The sequence below is a fragment of the Chanos chanos genome, chromosome 10 (genome assembly GCF_902362185.1).
Source record: "Chanos chanos chromosome 10, fChaCha1.1, whole genome shotgun sequence".
Taxonomy (NCBI): Eukaryota; Metazoa; Chordata; class Actinopteri; order Gonorynchiformes; family Chanidae; genus Chanos; species Chanos chanos.
In genome coordinates this window covers 31575844-31591658 of record NC_044504.1, presented here as the reverse complement: position 1 = coordinate 31591658, position 15815 = coordinate 31575844, and the positions used below count along the sequence as shown (strand labels likewise).

Sequence of the window (15815 nt, the reverse complement as noted above, 5' to 3'; positions counted from 1 at the left end):
ATAGGAATGAAAAAGTGTGTGAAAAACAAGCGAGCAAAGAAAGTGCCGTGTGAGGAAAGTGCAGATCAAATGAAGCAGATGTTCATTTCAAATTTGTGTATTTTCTTACAAATAATTACAGAGTTTATTCTGCCATCTAGTGCCATATCACTGGTAATGCTGGTAAATGTTAAACAAAGGTACTTTTCCAGATCTGCATTATCCTTATAACAAAGGCACATAAAATTAACAACGCGGTGTTTTGTTTTGTTTTTTTCCAAGGAAAAAAGTTGATTTTGAGACAGACACTGACTGAGTTCATGTCATGGCAATTCAGACAGACTGAGCACTTCATTCAAATCGGAGAAGTACTGAACTTTATCAAAAATAAAAAGGTCCCATATGGGGGAAAAAAAAATCATAGAATTCTGGATTATCTGGCTATGCATAGCAAAAAGCAAAGCTTGCAAGACAAATGGAAAAGATAAGAAATAAAATAGATGAATAAACCGAAAGGAAAAAAATATTAAAAAATGCAAAAAAAAAAAAAAATCTTTCAGGGACAAAAAAAGGGAAAAATTAGCAATGATATATAGAGTGGTTCTGTGTCCATGTGACATAAATCTAGACATCAAAACAGAGTGCCACGGGGCTACCAGAGATCAACCAGTCAGTCTGAGTGAGGAGACAGGAGACACATGACAGACAGGAGGATGCAGCCATCGGCCCCAGGGTTTCAGGACCCTTTCTTACATCACTAATCAGAGAACTCATTTTCTTAATGTGGCGCATCTGGGGAGTATCATAGCAGGCTGCTCCGTGGAGGGAGGGCTTGGCCTCCACCTACAAAACGCGAGAGGGTAAGGTGACAGCAGTGAGAATGGAAAAAGACAAATGGATAAAGAGAGAGGCAAAGGAGGGAGAGGATCAAATAGGAGTGAATGGATGAATGAGAGAGGAATTAATGGAGTGCACATTGAGAATGTGGAGGCAATGTATAGGAGAAAGGTACTTGGGATTGGGCATATGAGAATGGTTGTATTAGAGAATAACAGAAAGAGAACACATAGAGAATTAAGCCTAAGACATGGCTATTAATGCTGGTGGGCGTGAAAAGCGCACTAACACTACAGTTACTGTGAAAAAAAACAACAGCTCAGAGATATCATGCAATGCTATATAGCTACATGGGAATAATGAAGCAAGATTGTAGTTAAATCAGATGATGCAATGAATAACAAAGAGCAGTACTCCTCACTATTTCTCACTGTTGGCAAATTTTGTCGAAAATAATGAATTAATTGAAGGCGTTAGCCATACCTGACTTGTAAGTTTGGACACCTCAGTTGCCAGGGTGATGTCAGGTCGGTTGACCAAAGACCCACCTTTGCTGGCCTCTTGGCGAGCCTTGTCACGGTAACCCACCTGCAATTACAACAAAGCAAATCAATACTTTAGTTACTGGCAGAGGTAGGAATATTTATAGTTTGCCGCTGGCGTTTGGTTGTGTATGACGGTTTGTGCTCCTAATTTCCGCAAGCCTTTAAAAAGCGCTCACATCGCTGATGAGTCTGGCGGCCTGGGTGGCCTTCCTGATATCGGGACGGTCAGCTACAGGGGTGTAGTGCAGCTTAGCCTTGGCCTCCTGCTTGTAGGCAACCTACACAGAAAAAAACAAACAAACAAACAAACAATGCTAAAACCTCTGCCATGTGTAAATTATCATTGTTAGACATAAAATAGAGAAGAATAACCCACATTGCTCTGGTTTTTGGCCACATCCATGGCATGTTGTACGTCAGGGGGTACAATCATACTGTTGTACTTGGACTTGCCCTTCTCCTTCTCAAACTTCTCCTTGTACAATCTCTGTGAAGAAATCACAGGATGGGATGTCAGCACACAATATGTGTACCGAGTAAAAACTGAAGAATAAAGTGAGAGCTTAGGAAGACATTTGAACTTACGCTGCTTGTAATTTTGGACACTTCTTTGCTGTGGGCTGTGTCACGGGTCTGGGGCAGGGTAGTGAATGAGCCGGACTGGAGACTCTTCTTGCCTTCCTCTTTGTATTTGCTCTGTGGATAAACATACGTGGAAGTACAAACGTCCTATATGTACCTGATAACCTCCAAAATGAGTGACTCAGCTGGAGATTACTGTCATGGTGAAAACTCAGTCTTACCTCAGAAACAAGTTTAGCCACTGACTTAGCGTGAAGGATTTGAGGAGTGTCGAGTACAGGCAGGTAGTGGCCCTTTGCCTTCTCATATTTCTCTTTATATTTGATCTAGTGAAAGAAAATATTAGTATTAGATTTAGTATTAATATTTAGTCATTTAACTTCATGGATTCCCAGGTGAAATATTCTAGACTCACATCACTGGCGAGTTCAGCATTCTTCTTAGCCAAAAGTGTGTACTTATCGTCTGTGACGGACATCACACAGCCCTTGAGCATCTCTTTATCATACTTGTACTCAACCTGTGATCAGCAAAACATTACAGTCAGTTCATATTTGCCACCTGGTAATGTAAAAAAAAAAAAAAAAAAACCGATTCAATTCATTTTCATTTTCTTTGAAGCCTGATGCACTTACGTCACTCTGTTGGAAGCTTGTCTTAGCAGCATGAACAAAATCAGGTCTGTCCACGGTCCAGATCCACTTGGCCTTGGTAGCCTCATATTTCTTCTTGTAATCAAGCTACAGGGAAGTGAGATAAAACAAAATGAAAAAAAAAACTCTGCAAGGATTTCACTGGAAAATGAACTAGTGTGGTTAATGAGTTAAACGAGTCTTACGTTGCTGATATTCTTGTAGGCCTCTTTGGCAGCGCGGATATCATTAGCATCAGGGGTGATGTTGATCTGGGCCTTGCTTTTCTCATATACTTCTTTGTACTTCAGCTGAAAAAAAAAAAAAAAAAAAAAGGTTTTCGTTACCATGAACTAAATATGATCGGTACAATAGAACAGATGTTTTGTAGTTGACGGGACCACTTGGGACTTACATTACTGGTGATCTCTTTGACCTTCTTCATGTGCTGATTCAGGGGTGTGTCATGACCGAGAGTGTAGCCTGTAGCCTTGGTTTTGTGGTACTCCATCTTATAGATGATCTAGAAAAATAAAAACATAGACTTAATGAGTTTCCAAATGTTGTATGCAAATAATACAATATCTATCACGCATTATGAAATGCTTTATTTATGCTTTGCAGATAAAATAAGAAATACAAGAAATACCAGGGTTGAAGAGAGAGAATCAAAGGATATATGGGGTGCTTACATCACTGATCTGTTTGCTGCGCTTGTGGACCTGGTGCTCAGGGGTATCCAGCACTGATGTGTACTTGTCCTTAGCACGCTCATACTGCTCCTTGTACTTCCACTGGGGAAGCAGAGAATGGTACACACAAGTTATGGACAGCCAAAATGTGTTCTGATCATAATCACTAAATTTCATTTATTATACATCTTGTAATGTGCCTTGTGATAAATAGTGCAAATCTACATCAATAAAGTAAAAGTACAAAATACACTCTATATTATAAGCATAGCAAGACTCTAGAGAAAATCTAAATTCATTAAAAAATATATATATATATACACACATATAGACAGAGAGAGAGAGAGAGAGAGAGAGAGAGAGAGAGAGAGAGAGAGACTACAACCTAAACACAATGCAGTGATGACTGATAAACTGTTTTAAATATAAGAAATGCCTATTACAAGGCTAGAACTACAGTGGTGTTCTGCATGCACAGGCCTAATGATTTGGTAATGTACTTGCCTCTTTTAAAATCAATCTATGATGAAACATGCTGAGAGTGAGATAATGAACATGTCGGCACAACAAAAGGAGATCAGGCACAAATCAACAGGTAAGAAAAGCAAGGGCAACATGCAGAGGCAAAAATCAGAGGAGGAAAGCAACTTCAGCCTACATTACACAGATAGACAACAGACACTGACAATAGACTTGTTACCGTTGTTTAGTTGTGATATAAACCAGTGTCATCCCTTCTGAAATAATATGATTTAGATAACTTTGAAAAAATGCAAACTCTATTAAAACATCCCTGACAATCTCCAAAAGTTACACTGAAAGCAGTGAGAGTAAGAGTTAACTACTGACAACTAAGTAGGTGATTGTGAAGCGTCTGTCATTTGGTATAATCCGTGCCTGCAAAATAATACCTAAAATACAGTCCTTTATAAATAAATATCCAAATATGATGTTTCTAATAATGTTAGAACATATTACAAGGACGCACTAAATAATTACATCTATTCAAAGGCATATGTGCATTTGAAATGTTGCTTTCATCAGCACAATCCTCCTTCTCAGGATGCGGGACAGTAGATGAGGAGAGAGATCAGTGAGCATTTTTAGACCGCATGGATTAATTGTAATGTATAATGAAGGAGTAGTCATAATGAATCAGTACAGCAAACCGTAGGAGGTCAGCTTGGATTTTTATAAGTGGAGTTAAAGTGAGGAGGTGAACTAGAACTACAGGGAAGGATGAGCAATTTAGGAGGGCCAAGGTCCCTTGCCACCACACCAACTGTTACCTTGCTCCACATGCTTGAGTTGTAAATAGCCCTGAGGATGTCAGGGCGGAGCAATTCGTTGCAACCGCTCTTGAGCAGCTCCTTGGCTCTGGACTTATATTTGTTCTGCCCATAGAGAAGACATACACACAGACACATAAATCATGCAGCGAAAGAGAGTAGAACAGCAGAGGAAGAGGAGGGCAGGAGGCCCCCAAGGTCCAGAGGTACTCCAGACTGCAGACTTTTCAATCTGTGAGATCCAGAGTTAAATTTTAATCCAGCTGCCAAACTGTTTAAGTGATTAGCTTTCTGGACCACAACTGTGATCAATGATTTCTTAAAACCCTGCTTTTGCCAATTATGGGTTGAAATTGGATTAAAAACATGTGTCAAATGTATTTGGTCTGAAAAGACATGAGCACAATTTGGGAGAAGATCGATCTGGAGCACACAGATGAGGAAAGACGGTGCGCGCTCAAAATCACGTCGTTGGTCATTTGAGCGGCCCGATCACAGACACCTAAATAAGGAAGAGAAGAACAAGTGGACGACGCGTGACATCACAGCCGTTTGAAAACGCCACTGATTGGATCAGAGTCAACCTCATGCAGGTGCCACGGGACGGTGAGCGTATGCTGAGCCCGCGGGCGAGGAGGCGGCAGGGGCTGGAGGCTTTACCTGGCTAAGCATTTTGGCCTCCTTAGCCATGATGTTTCTAGGGTCATCTACAATTACGCTGTACTTATCCTTATTCTTCTCATAGTCAGCACGATAGGATCTCTGCTCAGAATGTCAAAAGAGGAGTTAAAGAAAACTGCCGAGGACAAAAAACAAAAAAAACAAAACTGTGGCTCCGCGTTCACCCATGGAAAAAGAGAACAAACACGGTTAGATTCGAGGGAGATATTTTCTTAATAGAAACTGGTGATGGGTTGAAAATTTTAACTGCTACACATGTCAAATAATACCATGGTAGATACTAGGTACAATATATAAAGGATTCAATCATAAAATTTATCTTTACAACTGTGTCCAGAAAAAAAAAATGTTTTGATTTTTTAAAAAAAAGATGAATAGATTAAACTTTTAATCAATATTGAAATTTAAAAACAAAATCAGCATCATTTATGTCTCATCTTAAGAAAGTTAGAAACATTTTGAGCTGAACGCATCAGAGAAAAGTTCCTCCTGACTTACATCATTTGCGAGTGTGGCGGCAAACTTGGCAGCCTGGAAGAATGGTGTGTCACAGGTGTATCTGAAGTTGCCTCTGTTCTTCTCATAAGACGCCTTATAAAGCCTCTGTCACCAAGAACGAGAGAAAGAGTTTAGAAATGAGAGATTCACCCATCTCTTTTCTACTATAGTGGAAAACATGAAAGTTGCATGAAATAATCATCTACAGAAGGTTGCCCTGTACCTCGCTGTAGAGAGCCTTGTTATGTTCAGCCTGCTTCAGCTCAGGCGTGTCCCAAACATAACATCCAATACCCTTCAGCCAATCCAGATCCTCTTTGTATTTGATCTGATAAGGGAGAGAAAACATGGGTGTGAAACACATTTTGCAGGTTTTTATCATTTTATTGCAGTTCTGAAAAAAAAAAAAATTGAAAAAAAGCACTGCGGACAATATTTAATACTATGTCGTATCACAGATCATAGGAGTATAGCGGATATGCATGTACTCACGTCACTAATGCAATCCCTAACGATCCTGCTATGGAAGAACTCAGGGCGGTCGGGGATGGACTTCCACTGACCCAAGGTGCTGATGTACTTCTCCCTGTACTTGACCTAGTAGAGGAGGAGAGTATTAGTAAGTATTAGTAAGACCTAAATCATTCAATAACAGAAACTCTCGCTGCTGAGCACCAACTATGTACTGACCTCACTGATGTCATCTCTAACCCTCTTGGCACAAACAATGTCAAGGGCATCTTTGGTTGGGTGGTAATGTCCCTTTGACATCTCAAAGGTCTCCTTGTATCGCAGCTGTGGAGAAAGAACAGAGTGTGTTGTCTCATTTTCAAGCAGTTATTTCATATTACATTATGGGAGGGAGAGTAACAAGTGGTTACTTACATCGCTGGCATGGAGATAGGCCTTCTTGGCGCGTACCAACACAGGTGTGTCATGGATAGCTGTGTATCTATGCTTCATCTTCTCATACTGTTCTTTGTACTTGAGCTAAGGGAGGGAGCAATGAAATACAAAAATGAAGAGGTAAATTTCGTGTAGTGAATAACAGCAAAGGAAACTATTAACTTAGAAAGACTAAAATAGTTTGTGGGTAGGAAACCATCAGAAAAAGCCTTACCTCACTGTAAACCACTTTCATAGATCTGGCATGACCCATGCTGGGAGTGTTTATCTCTGGCGTGAAGAAAGCCCTCTCTTTAGAGGCCAGGTCAGTGTACAAATACTGCAATGGGAGGACAAAAACAATGTTAGATCAAAACAAAGGAATAATTTACATTGCCGTGTTAGTCTAACTACAAAAAATTCACACATTCGCTTGCACAGCTTTATGTTCTTTCACACCCTGTAGATGGATACTGTAAAAAGGCACGCATCTAAAAAGGCATGAAAGGTGTACACATCACAAACTTCTTTACCTTGTTAGTCAGAGTCTGGGCCCACTTGACTCTCTGGATGTCCATACTATCCGCGGTGGTGGTGCACTTAGTCTTCTCCTCATTACCCGTAGCTCTATAAACCAACTGTGAGATAAAGGGAAAAGAACACACAGGTTACAATTCCCGGAAAAACATTTGATTAACATATACACAGAAACTTTTTTTTTTTTTAATTAAAGTTAAGCAACTCACATCGCTCATGTGGGTCTTGAGCTCAGTTACACGCCGGTACTCTGGTGTATCCAGGACCACACTGAAGTTCCTAAAGTTCTTTTTGGCGTCCACATCATAGGAAAGCTAAGTCGATGAGAGGAAAAGATAATTTAGACAGGGCAGAAAGTGTATATTTTCTGTACAAATCAGGGCAAGTGATAAGGAAATGACTGAGTTACCCTGAACTTGTTAATCTCACGGACGCGAACCATCTCAGGAGAGTCAAACATGAAACAGCCAATACCTCTAAGCCACTGCAGGTCCTCTTTATATTTCAGCTGTTGAGAGTAAACAAACACCATTGATCATTCAACATTCAAGAGCATTAATCATTTCTTTATCATAGGCACAGCCACCACTTTTTCCATTTTAGCAGCACTAATACTGTTACATGAGTTTTCACACATATGAAGCTATATACATACTAGATGTCACTTAAATCATGTCATGAACAATGTGTATAGTTTGACTAGCGTTAGGCAGACACTTACATCACTGTTGATCTCATTGACATGGAAGCAGTGCATCAGTTCAGGTGTGATGGGCATGGGCAGGTAAGAACCTCTGGTGTTGAAATACTTCTCCTTATAGCACAGCTGTGGAGGAGCAAGGAAAAGATTTAATGGTTTTGGTGAATGAAATTTATGTCAAAAATAACTTCAATTCTTTAACTTTTTTATTCAATTTCATTAGTAAAGAATTTGTGATAACACAACAAGATGTGGAAATACAAGGTTGGCTGAAGCTGCAGTGAATCAATACAAATGTTCTGAATGCACTGAGAGGTACAGTAAGATTTAAAGTAAGAGTAAAGAGGAACAATATAATATGTGGAGGAGAGTTTAAGATGGGGTTACTTACATCGCTGATGGCCTCCTGGGTGGCCTTCACCTGTCTTATCTCAGGTGTATCGTAGACAGAATGGATCTTATCCTTGGTTTTCTCATACTTCTCCCGGTACAGGCGCTGGAAGGTAATTATCAAACATTGAGATAAACTGTGAGGTCATGCATCTCTAGACTGTACGGCTGTGTTATGCTTGGCATGATCACATTTGTCTTTTGCTGCACTGGTGACTGTCATATGTATTTTTTCCTCATCGTTCAGTAGTCTTACCTGGTTTGTGATTTTGTTGGCCTTCCTAATGGTGACAAAGTTGACGCCATTGGGGTCCAAGGTGTAGTTCTTGGCCTTCATGAGCTCATAGGCTTCCTTGTACTTCACCTATAAAACATCATGTAGAGGTTAAGGCAGACGTCATGGACCTGATCTTACCTGTGTGCAGGTCTGAGTCTGATTTCCTGCACATATCACCACACATTGACTGGGAGGTCTGAGAGGTTCTCTTACATTGCTGCTGATGATGCTGTTCGCCTTGGCCTGTTTGTTGAGCGGCATGTCATAAGGCAGACTGTAGCCTGTTGGCATAAAGCTCTTGTTGGCCTCTTTATAGAAATTCTAAAGGAGAAGAGAGAGAGAGAGAGAGAGAGAACAAATAATTATCAATACAGATGAATCTGATTTTTCTCTTCAAAAACATAAAAACCTTCCGTAAATACTTTTATGCAAAAGATGCCTTGTATTTGAAAAACATATATCTGAAAGTGATACATGAAACAGCTGTGAGAGCTACAATGTTAAAGAAAAAAATCGGATTAGGGATTTAACTTACGTCGCTCTGGATGTAATTGGCCAGGCGTGCCCTCTCGGTGTCAATGGTGACAGCAGGAGCTGTGTTTTTACCCTTGACATTGGTGACATAATCTTCACGGTAGTTGAGCTAGAGGGAAAGGGAAGACATTTTGTCTCAATAGATAGCAAGTTCACTTGAAAAAGACACAAGTGCCTCACTACATATATCTTGTTAAATTATTCTTTATTACATCAGTCACCACATATATCTTCAGTGTGAATTGGGTCCCCGTCCCTGATAAAAAGTGGAGTGTAATGATAGGTAAGGCACTCCTTAGAGACTCACATCGCTCAGGTTAAAGGCGCTCAGCTTGTATGTCCAGTAGCTAGGGGTGTCTATCACCACAGAGAAGTTCTTAAAGTGCTCAATTCCCTTGGCTCTGTACTGGTTCTGAAAGAGACAATCACACAAAACTCTTATTCACTCACTCCATAACCGACTGGATACACTCATCAGCAACATTCAGCAAGGCTTGTAAAAGCATGTCTTGCTCTCTATCCTCCTCTCTACTCATAAGAAAGGTGGTAGATTATAATTCAAAGTGTAAAGGTAAAGATAACAGACAATAAATTAGGACATTCAGATGTGAGATGCACTTAATTAAGAGGGTGTCTGTGTTTACCTCGCTCTGCAGATTCATGGCATGTTTGGAGCGAAGGATGTCTGGAGTGTCCCAAGCATAGCAACCAATGCCCTTCAGCCAGTTCAGGTCATCTTTATAGAAGATCTGTGGAACAACAGGGAAGTCACATGCATGCACAGTAAAGGATCCAGCTATCTCAGTAACAAAACTTAATGACTTGAGTGTGACTTAAATATTCTCAAAATTAAGAAAATGTATAACATTGTACAATGTCAAATTTATTCGGTTACGTGTTTTTACTTTTTCAAACCACTACTGAAATAAAAATAAATATGTTCTATCTGTCTAATGGCTGAAATGTGTTCTTTAAGTGTAGATGTTGACACGCTGTGGACAAAAAAAAAAGTCTGGTTCACTCACGTCACTCAGTTGCTCGTTGACCTTGCGAGCGTGTACGTACACCTGCATGTCAGGGAGGCAAATCCACTGGTGCAGGTACTTGCGGTAGTCGACTTCACTGACCATTTTCTGAGTATTACGGGCAGATACCACATCCAGCATGTCAGCCGGCACATGTATCTTGGCCTTGGTCTTCTCATAGTTGTCCTTGTACAAGCGCTGGAGGACAAGCACATACGTGAGTGTTAGACAGGCTTTATATTCCGCGTAATCGTTGGGAATCTGTATGAGCTAATCTTCAATCACCTTACATTCAATCATCACTATGGTCTTAAATAGCAATTGTACTTACATCCAATACAAGTTTTCCAGCTTTGATGCATCTAGCAGTGGATGGATCATCTTCCAGGCACTTAGGCAGGCTGTAGAGTGACTTGAATTTCTCGTAATCCTCACGATATTTCACCTGTACAGAGGTCACGGCGTGATTCAAAATGCTGTCTTGGAGTTTGGTGTGTTCTCAAGCAGTGATCAGTTAATATGCGCATTGTACTTACGTTGCTCAGAATGACCTTCTGCTGTTTGGCATGGACCAAGGCATTAGAGTCATGGGGGATGTGGTAACTCTTGGCCTTAATCTTGTCCCAAGTGGCAGAGTATCCTTTCTGTTGATGGAAAGAGAATGCAAAATTATATAAATGTAAGCACTTAGAAAAGGTCGTTCTTTTTAGGGGCTCTGTTTTTCATTTTCACTCACAGTGCTGTAGAGATGTTTGAGGTTGTGGCATCGTGCATAGTCAAAGGTGTCCAGAACAGTGGTATACATGTGCTTCTCCTTGTGGTAGGCTTCTCTGTAGTTCAGCTATAGTAAAAAATATTGGGAATAGAAAAAGGAAATTTGTGTTTCAGTCTGAAAGCAAAATGTGACTGTTTATAAAAGTATGAAATGTAAAGAGTGACTTTATACCAACCTCACTGGCCCAAGTGTGTCCCAGAACAGCTGTCACATAGACAGGGGTGTCTGTCACAATGGAGTAGTTGTTAAATTCCTTCTTGCCCTCTGCTTTGTAATTAATCTGCATGAGAACATAAGCAAGGGTGTTGTTCAGTATATTCTATTATAAAGAGCAAATAAAACAAGTTTATGCAGTCAGTGGACACAGATCAAAACCAGATCAAATAAAGTAACTGCATTGAAATACTACTCACATCACTCTGCATCTCGTAGGCTTTCTTAGCACGGACAATCTCTGGAGTATCCCACACATAGCAGCCTATGCCTCTCATCCAGTTCAAGTCATCTTTGTAGAACACCTAACAGAGAACAAAGAATCCAAAGGCCACGTCAGTTTCAGATGGCAGAAGTCAGATAACGTTTCAGAGAGACGGAGTGACGGAGACAACTCACATCGCTCAAGATCTCATTGGCCTTGCGGGCACGGATGGCATCGTCCTGATCAGGATGGCAAGTCCACTGGTGCAGGTGGGTGCGGTATTGTACATCACTAAGAATGTCCTGGCATCTCTTGGCAACCACATGGCTGATCATGTCAGCAGGAATGTGGAGCTTGGTTTTGATCTCTTCATAGTTCTTGTGGTAGTCTCTCTATTAGATGGGGCAAAAACAAATAAAATAAACAAATAACAAATCAACAAGGAATGTTTCCGGTCTAAATATGAAAGTAGGGTGGGTATAACATAAATAACCATTATAACACCAAAGTCAAATATCATTTTTAAATTATTATTATTAATACTGAAGAGAAGGAAACAACTTGATTTGCAAAACAGGTCTTACTTAATAGTGAGTATGTAAATGTACTAGCATAGTTGGAAATAGCTGAATGATGAGGTTAATAATGTTACATCTCACCAGATTCTTCATCTTCTCCACTTCACCATAGCGAATTACGTCAGGGAAGTCAGCAAGGGTGTTGGCCATGTAGTGACCCTTGGCCTTCTCATGGGCATCCTTATATTTCACCTGGAAATGATTTATTTTTTAAAAAATTAAAGTTTTATTGTAATATAGCTTTCTTTTCATTTGATTATGGGACTGGAAATATTCACAGTAACTAACTAAATTAATCTAATTAATGGCATAATAGTACACAATGAACCAGTGCTATTTAAGTATCTTAGACCAGTGACTGTTCAGAAGGTATGGGAGTACTCACACTACTGGCGATTTCCCTGCCCTTCTTGGCTCCCAAAAGAGGAATGTACTCATGGTCCAGTTGGTAACCAGTTGCCTTGCTTTCATCCCATTTCAGTTTATACAGTTTCTGGAGAAAAAAAAAACACATTGTCGATACACAGTCATCTATCTATCTGTAGATGTGTGAGAGAGTGTGTGTGTGTGTGTGTGTGTGTGTGTCTGCATGTGTGTGTCTGTGTGTGTGAAGGAAGGCAATGGCCATTTCACAATTTGAACTGTATATTACCTCACTGATGTTCTTGGATACTTCCCTGCTGTGGGCCAGCTGTGGTGTGTCATCAGAGCCAATGTACTTGCCTTTCTCCAAGTTAAAGGACTCTTTGTACTTAAGCTATAAAAAACAAAAAAACAAAAATAAATGTAAGAGCTATAAATGTATTACAAAACCAAATGAAAATACAGACTGAATCCAGGTGAAAGAAGGCTTAATTGGTGCCTGGAAGTTACGCAGAATACTTACATCACTCAGGTGGTAAGCATTAGTCTTAGCCAGGATGATCTCAGGACGATCCACAATTGGGGTAAACTTGCCAAAGTTGTCTTTGGCATCCTTCTTATAATTTCTCTGTATGAGGAAGCACAACATAAGAATGAACAAGTTGTAGATGGTCCTAATTATGTAGAGGGTAAGGTGTATCAACAAATTTAAAAAAAACAACAACAGCAGAGAATCTACGGAATTATATTACGTAAACACTTACATCATTCAGGATCTCCTGGGCTTTTCTGACCTTCACATGATCAACAGAGTCAGCAGCCACCCATCCACAGCCACGGAGCCATTCCAAGTCAGCTTTGTACACAAACTGGAGACAAAGGGAAGAGTTCACATGCTGTCAGCTTATTCATTGTAGACTGATGCTCAGCTTCAGATTTTAGTCAGTGGAACAGACTGAATAGAATATCATAAACATAGGTGTCTCATGAACACAGTATCATATTCTCTTAACTCCGCAAATGTAAGTTTTCTAAACTTGATCTTTTAAAGAAGTAAAACGTAGTTTGCAAAAAAGTCACTGTGTTTGTTGCCAGAAAAGAGTCACTTACGTCACTCTGGAGGTCGTAGGCTTTGCGGGCCTGGATGACATCATTCTGATCTGGCAGGCAAGTCCACTGGTGTAGACGCGTCCTGTAGTTATCATCGTTGACCTGCATCTGGCATTTCTTCGCAAGTTCAAAGGCCAACATGTCCACTGGGAGATGGAACTTGGTCTTGGACTTATTGAAGTCCTTCTTGTACAGGGCATCACTAGCAATCTTAGCTGAGTTCAGGGCTAGCATCAGCAATGGGTCATCCTGGATGCTGAGGGCTCCAATGTGATGACCTACTTGCTTGCGGTAACCATCCTTGTAATTGTACTGTGCAGATATGAAAATAACAGTTCCATGAGTTTTCATTGACAGGTAGAAATAAAACAGTTAAACAGCTGAAAAAAACAGTTAAACAGCTGACAGCCTTAAATGAAATCACCTTTATCTATACCTAACAAATCACATGCAACCTTTAATATTTACTGTTAAAAAGACACCACAGTACTGATATAAAGACAATGAAATTCAAAACTATGCAAGATGTAATGACAGTAAAGCACTGTATGCCATAATCCTGAGGTCGATGTCTTTCAACGGTCCACTTACATTACTCTGAATTTTGGAAGTCTTAATGCATTGCTGGATGGGAACAGCATCTCCGGGCATGAAGTATCCTGTAGCTTTGGTCTTCTCCCAATTGCTGGTGTACAGTTTCTGTATGATTGTTGAGACAAAGAAAGCGATTTTGATTTACTGAGGACATGTATTACTCACTGACCCAAAACTGGTTGGTACCTCTTCCACAGAGAGCTCTCTTACCGGGTGAACGTTCTTTGCCACTTCCCTGGCTGTGGCCAGAATTGGAGTGTCCATCATGCTGTACTTGGTCTTGTCCTGATGCCAGGCCTCACGATATTTTGCCTACAGAAAATAAAAGATTGTTGATAGTACAAATTTATACAAAAATATTTATTTGTTTAAAAAACACAAAGTAGACCTCTTACTATAAAAAGTATGGCACCGTATTTAGCAGAACAGTTGCATGTTTGTCCCTCGCACACACACACACAAGAATGTTTTGATGCATATGTTATATTAACAATGTTCCAGTTTAGTGCTTGGCACCATAACACAGAAGTGGTAGACTCTTACTGTTGTTGCATGTCGAAGTGCAAAGAATGGAGGCCCTTACCTCATCGAGCACCTGAGCAGCGTTCTTAGCACACAAAATGTCAACTCTGTCAAGGGGAGTAGTGTACTTCTGCTGATCCAGTTTAACACGGTAGCCCCTCTATAATGGAAAACAAATGAATCAGGTTCATCTCGCTACTTGAAACAGCGCATATTGTCAAAATGATACTTTCATCCACTTCTTCTCAGATTTGATTTCTAAATAGAACATGAGAGTGATCAAAACTTACATCAGACAGGATCTGTTGGGCATTCTTCACCTTCTTGACCTCCACAGACTCATGTGGGACCCAGCCACACCCTCTGAGCCACTCCAGATCAGCCTTGTATACAGCCTATTGTAGGGACATTTTTGGGTCATCCGATCATTCTCAATCATTTAATGCCACAATTCTATCACCTTCAAATAACTGACTCATACTCAACTTACATCACTCTGAAGGTCATAAGCCTTTCTGGCCTGAACAACGTCATTGGAGTCTGGTAAGCAGGTCCAGTTGTGCAGGTAAGTTCTGTAGTTGGCATCATTGACTTGGATCTGACATTTCTTGGCCAATTCAAGAGTCAACATATCCACTGGAAGGTGGAATCTGGTCTTGGATTTGTTGAAGTCCTTCTTGTACAGGGCATCACTAGCAATCCTAGCTGAGTTCAGGGCTAGCATGATAAGTGGGTCATCCTGGACGCTGCGGGCTCCAATGTGGTGACCAGTTTGTTTACGGTAACCAGCCTTGTACTTGTACTGTACAGAAAGAAAGAGTGTAGTACCTTCATAAACATTTGAGCAGCTTTTTTATTTTGAAAACTACCATTTAAATGTATCATGTCTTACATCACTAGCAATATCCCTGGATGCTTTCGCCTTCAGAACAGAGATAGCGTCCTCCTTGATATGGTATCCCTTGGCTTTCTGAGTATCCCAGGCTTTAGTGTACAATTTCTGTGGGGAAGAGAGTCGTGTCGGATCAGTGCTTTGTAGAGAAGCCTAACTGATGACATCTGCATGATGTAAGAAGACATACTTACATTGCTGATGTTAATAGCATTAGCCCTTGACAGTTCAATGGATGGTGTGTCTGGCATGATGTGGATGCTAGTCTTGTCGTTCTCCCATGCCTCTTTGTATTTTCTCTGTGAGCCAAGAAGAATAGCAAAGTAACATGATCACAGATGACCAAAGCTTTTTTCATGCACTCTACTTATCTGTAATAAAAGAGAGTTTTAAGGGTATTTCTCCTATTGTTTTACAAATATACATTCATAATGGGTTTTTTTTTCACAAAATCTGTGGCTGTGGATCATCCTAATATAA

At 40.3% G+C, this 15815-nt stretch overlaps 1 protein-coding gene across 1 annotated transcript in view; it reads right to left on the bottom strand.

The window, feature by feature from the left end:
- The window catches only part of neb (nebulin), a 57370-nt gene that overhangs the window by 12876 nt on the left and 28679 nt on the right, over nt 1-15815 (bottom strand). Inside the window, exons 70-117 of the mRNA XM_030785831.1 lie at nt 15530-15634; nt 15336-15443; nt 14934-15245; nt 14734-14838; nt 14505-14603; nt 14132-14233; nt 13919-14026; nt 13328-13639; nt 12982-13086; nt 12741-12845; nt 12507-12611; nt 12240-12347; nt 11936-12046; nt 11471-11668; nt 11272-11376; nt 11034-11138; nt 10820-10924; nt 10620-10727; nt 10415-10528; nt 10084-10281; nt 9703-9807; nt 9366-9470; nt 9060-9167; nt 8738-8845; nt 8504-8611; nt 8249-8353; nt 7879-7983; nt 7567-7665; nt 7367-7471; nt 7154-7258; nt 6856-6960; nt 6621-6725; nt 6426-6530; nt 6228-6332; nt 5959-6063; nt 5736-5840; nt 4557-4661; nt 3268-3369; nt 2991-3098; nt 2782-2886; nt 2579-2683; nt 2359-2463; nt 2165-2269; nt 1947-2057; nt 1738-1848; nt 1538-1639; nt 1300-1404; nt 733-822 (exon numbers count right to left, since the gene is read on the bottom strand). Coding sequence (XP_030641691.1) covers nt 733-822; nt 1300-1404; nt 1538-1639; nt 1738-1848; nt 1947-2057; nt 2165-2269; nt 2359-2463; nt 2579-2683; nt 2782-2886; nt 2991-3098; nt 3268-3369; nt 4557-4661; nt 5736-5840; nt 5959-6063; nt 6228-6332; nt 6426-6530; nt 6621-6725; nt 6856-6960; nt 7154-7258; nt 7367-7471; nt 7567-7665; nt 7879-7983; nt 8249-8353; nt 8504-8611; nt 8738-8845; nt 9060-9167; nt 9366-9470; nt 9703-9807; nt 10084-10281; nt 10415-10528; nt 10620-10727; nt 10820-10924; nt 11034-11138; nt 11272-11376; nt 11471-11668; nt 11936-12046; nt 12240-12347; nt 12507-12611; nt 12741-12845; nt 12982-13086; nt 13328-13639; nt 13919-14026; nt 14132-14233; nt 14505-14603; nt 14734-14838; nt 14934-15245; nt 15336-15443; nt 15530-15634 — 5655 coding nt within the window. The remainder of the gene's footprint in view (nt 1-732; nt 823-1299; nt 1405-1537; nt 1640-1737; nt 1849-1946; nt 2058-2164; nt 2270-2358; nt 2464-2578; nt 2684-2781; nt 2887-2990; nt 3099-3267; nt 3370-4556; nt 4662-5735; nt 5841-5958; nt 6064-6227; nt 6333-6425; nt 6531-6620; nt 6726-6855; nt 6961-7153; nt 7259-7366; nt 7472-7566; nt 7666-7878; nt 7984-8248; nt 8354-8503; nt 8612-8737; nt 8846-9059; nt 9168-9365; nt 9471-9702; nt 9808-10083; nt 10282-10414; nt 10529-10619; nt 10728-10819; nt 10925-11033; nt 11139-11271; nt 11377-11470; nt 11669-11935; nt 12047-12239; nt 12348-12506; nt 12612-12740; nt 12846-12981; nt 13087-13327; nt 13640-13918; nt 14027-14131; nt 14234-14504; nt 14604-14733; nt 14839-14933; nt 15246-15335; nt 15444-15529; nt 15635-15815) is intronic.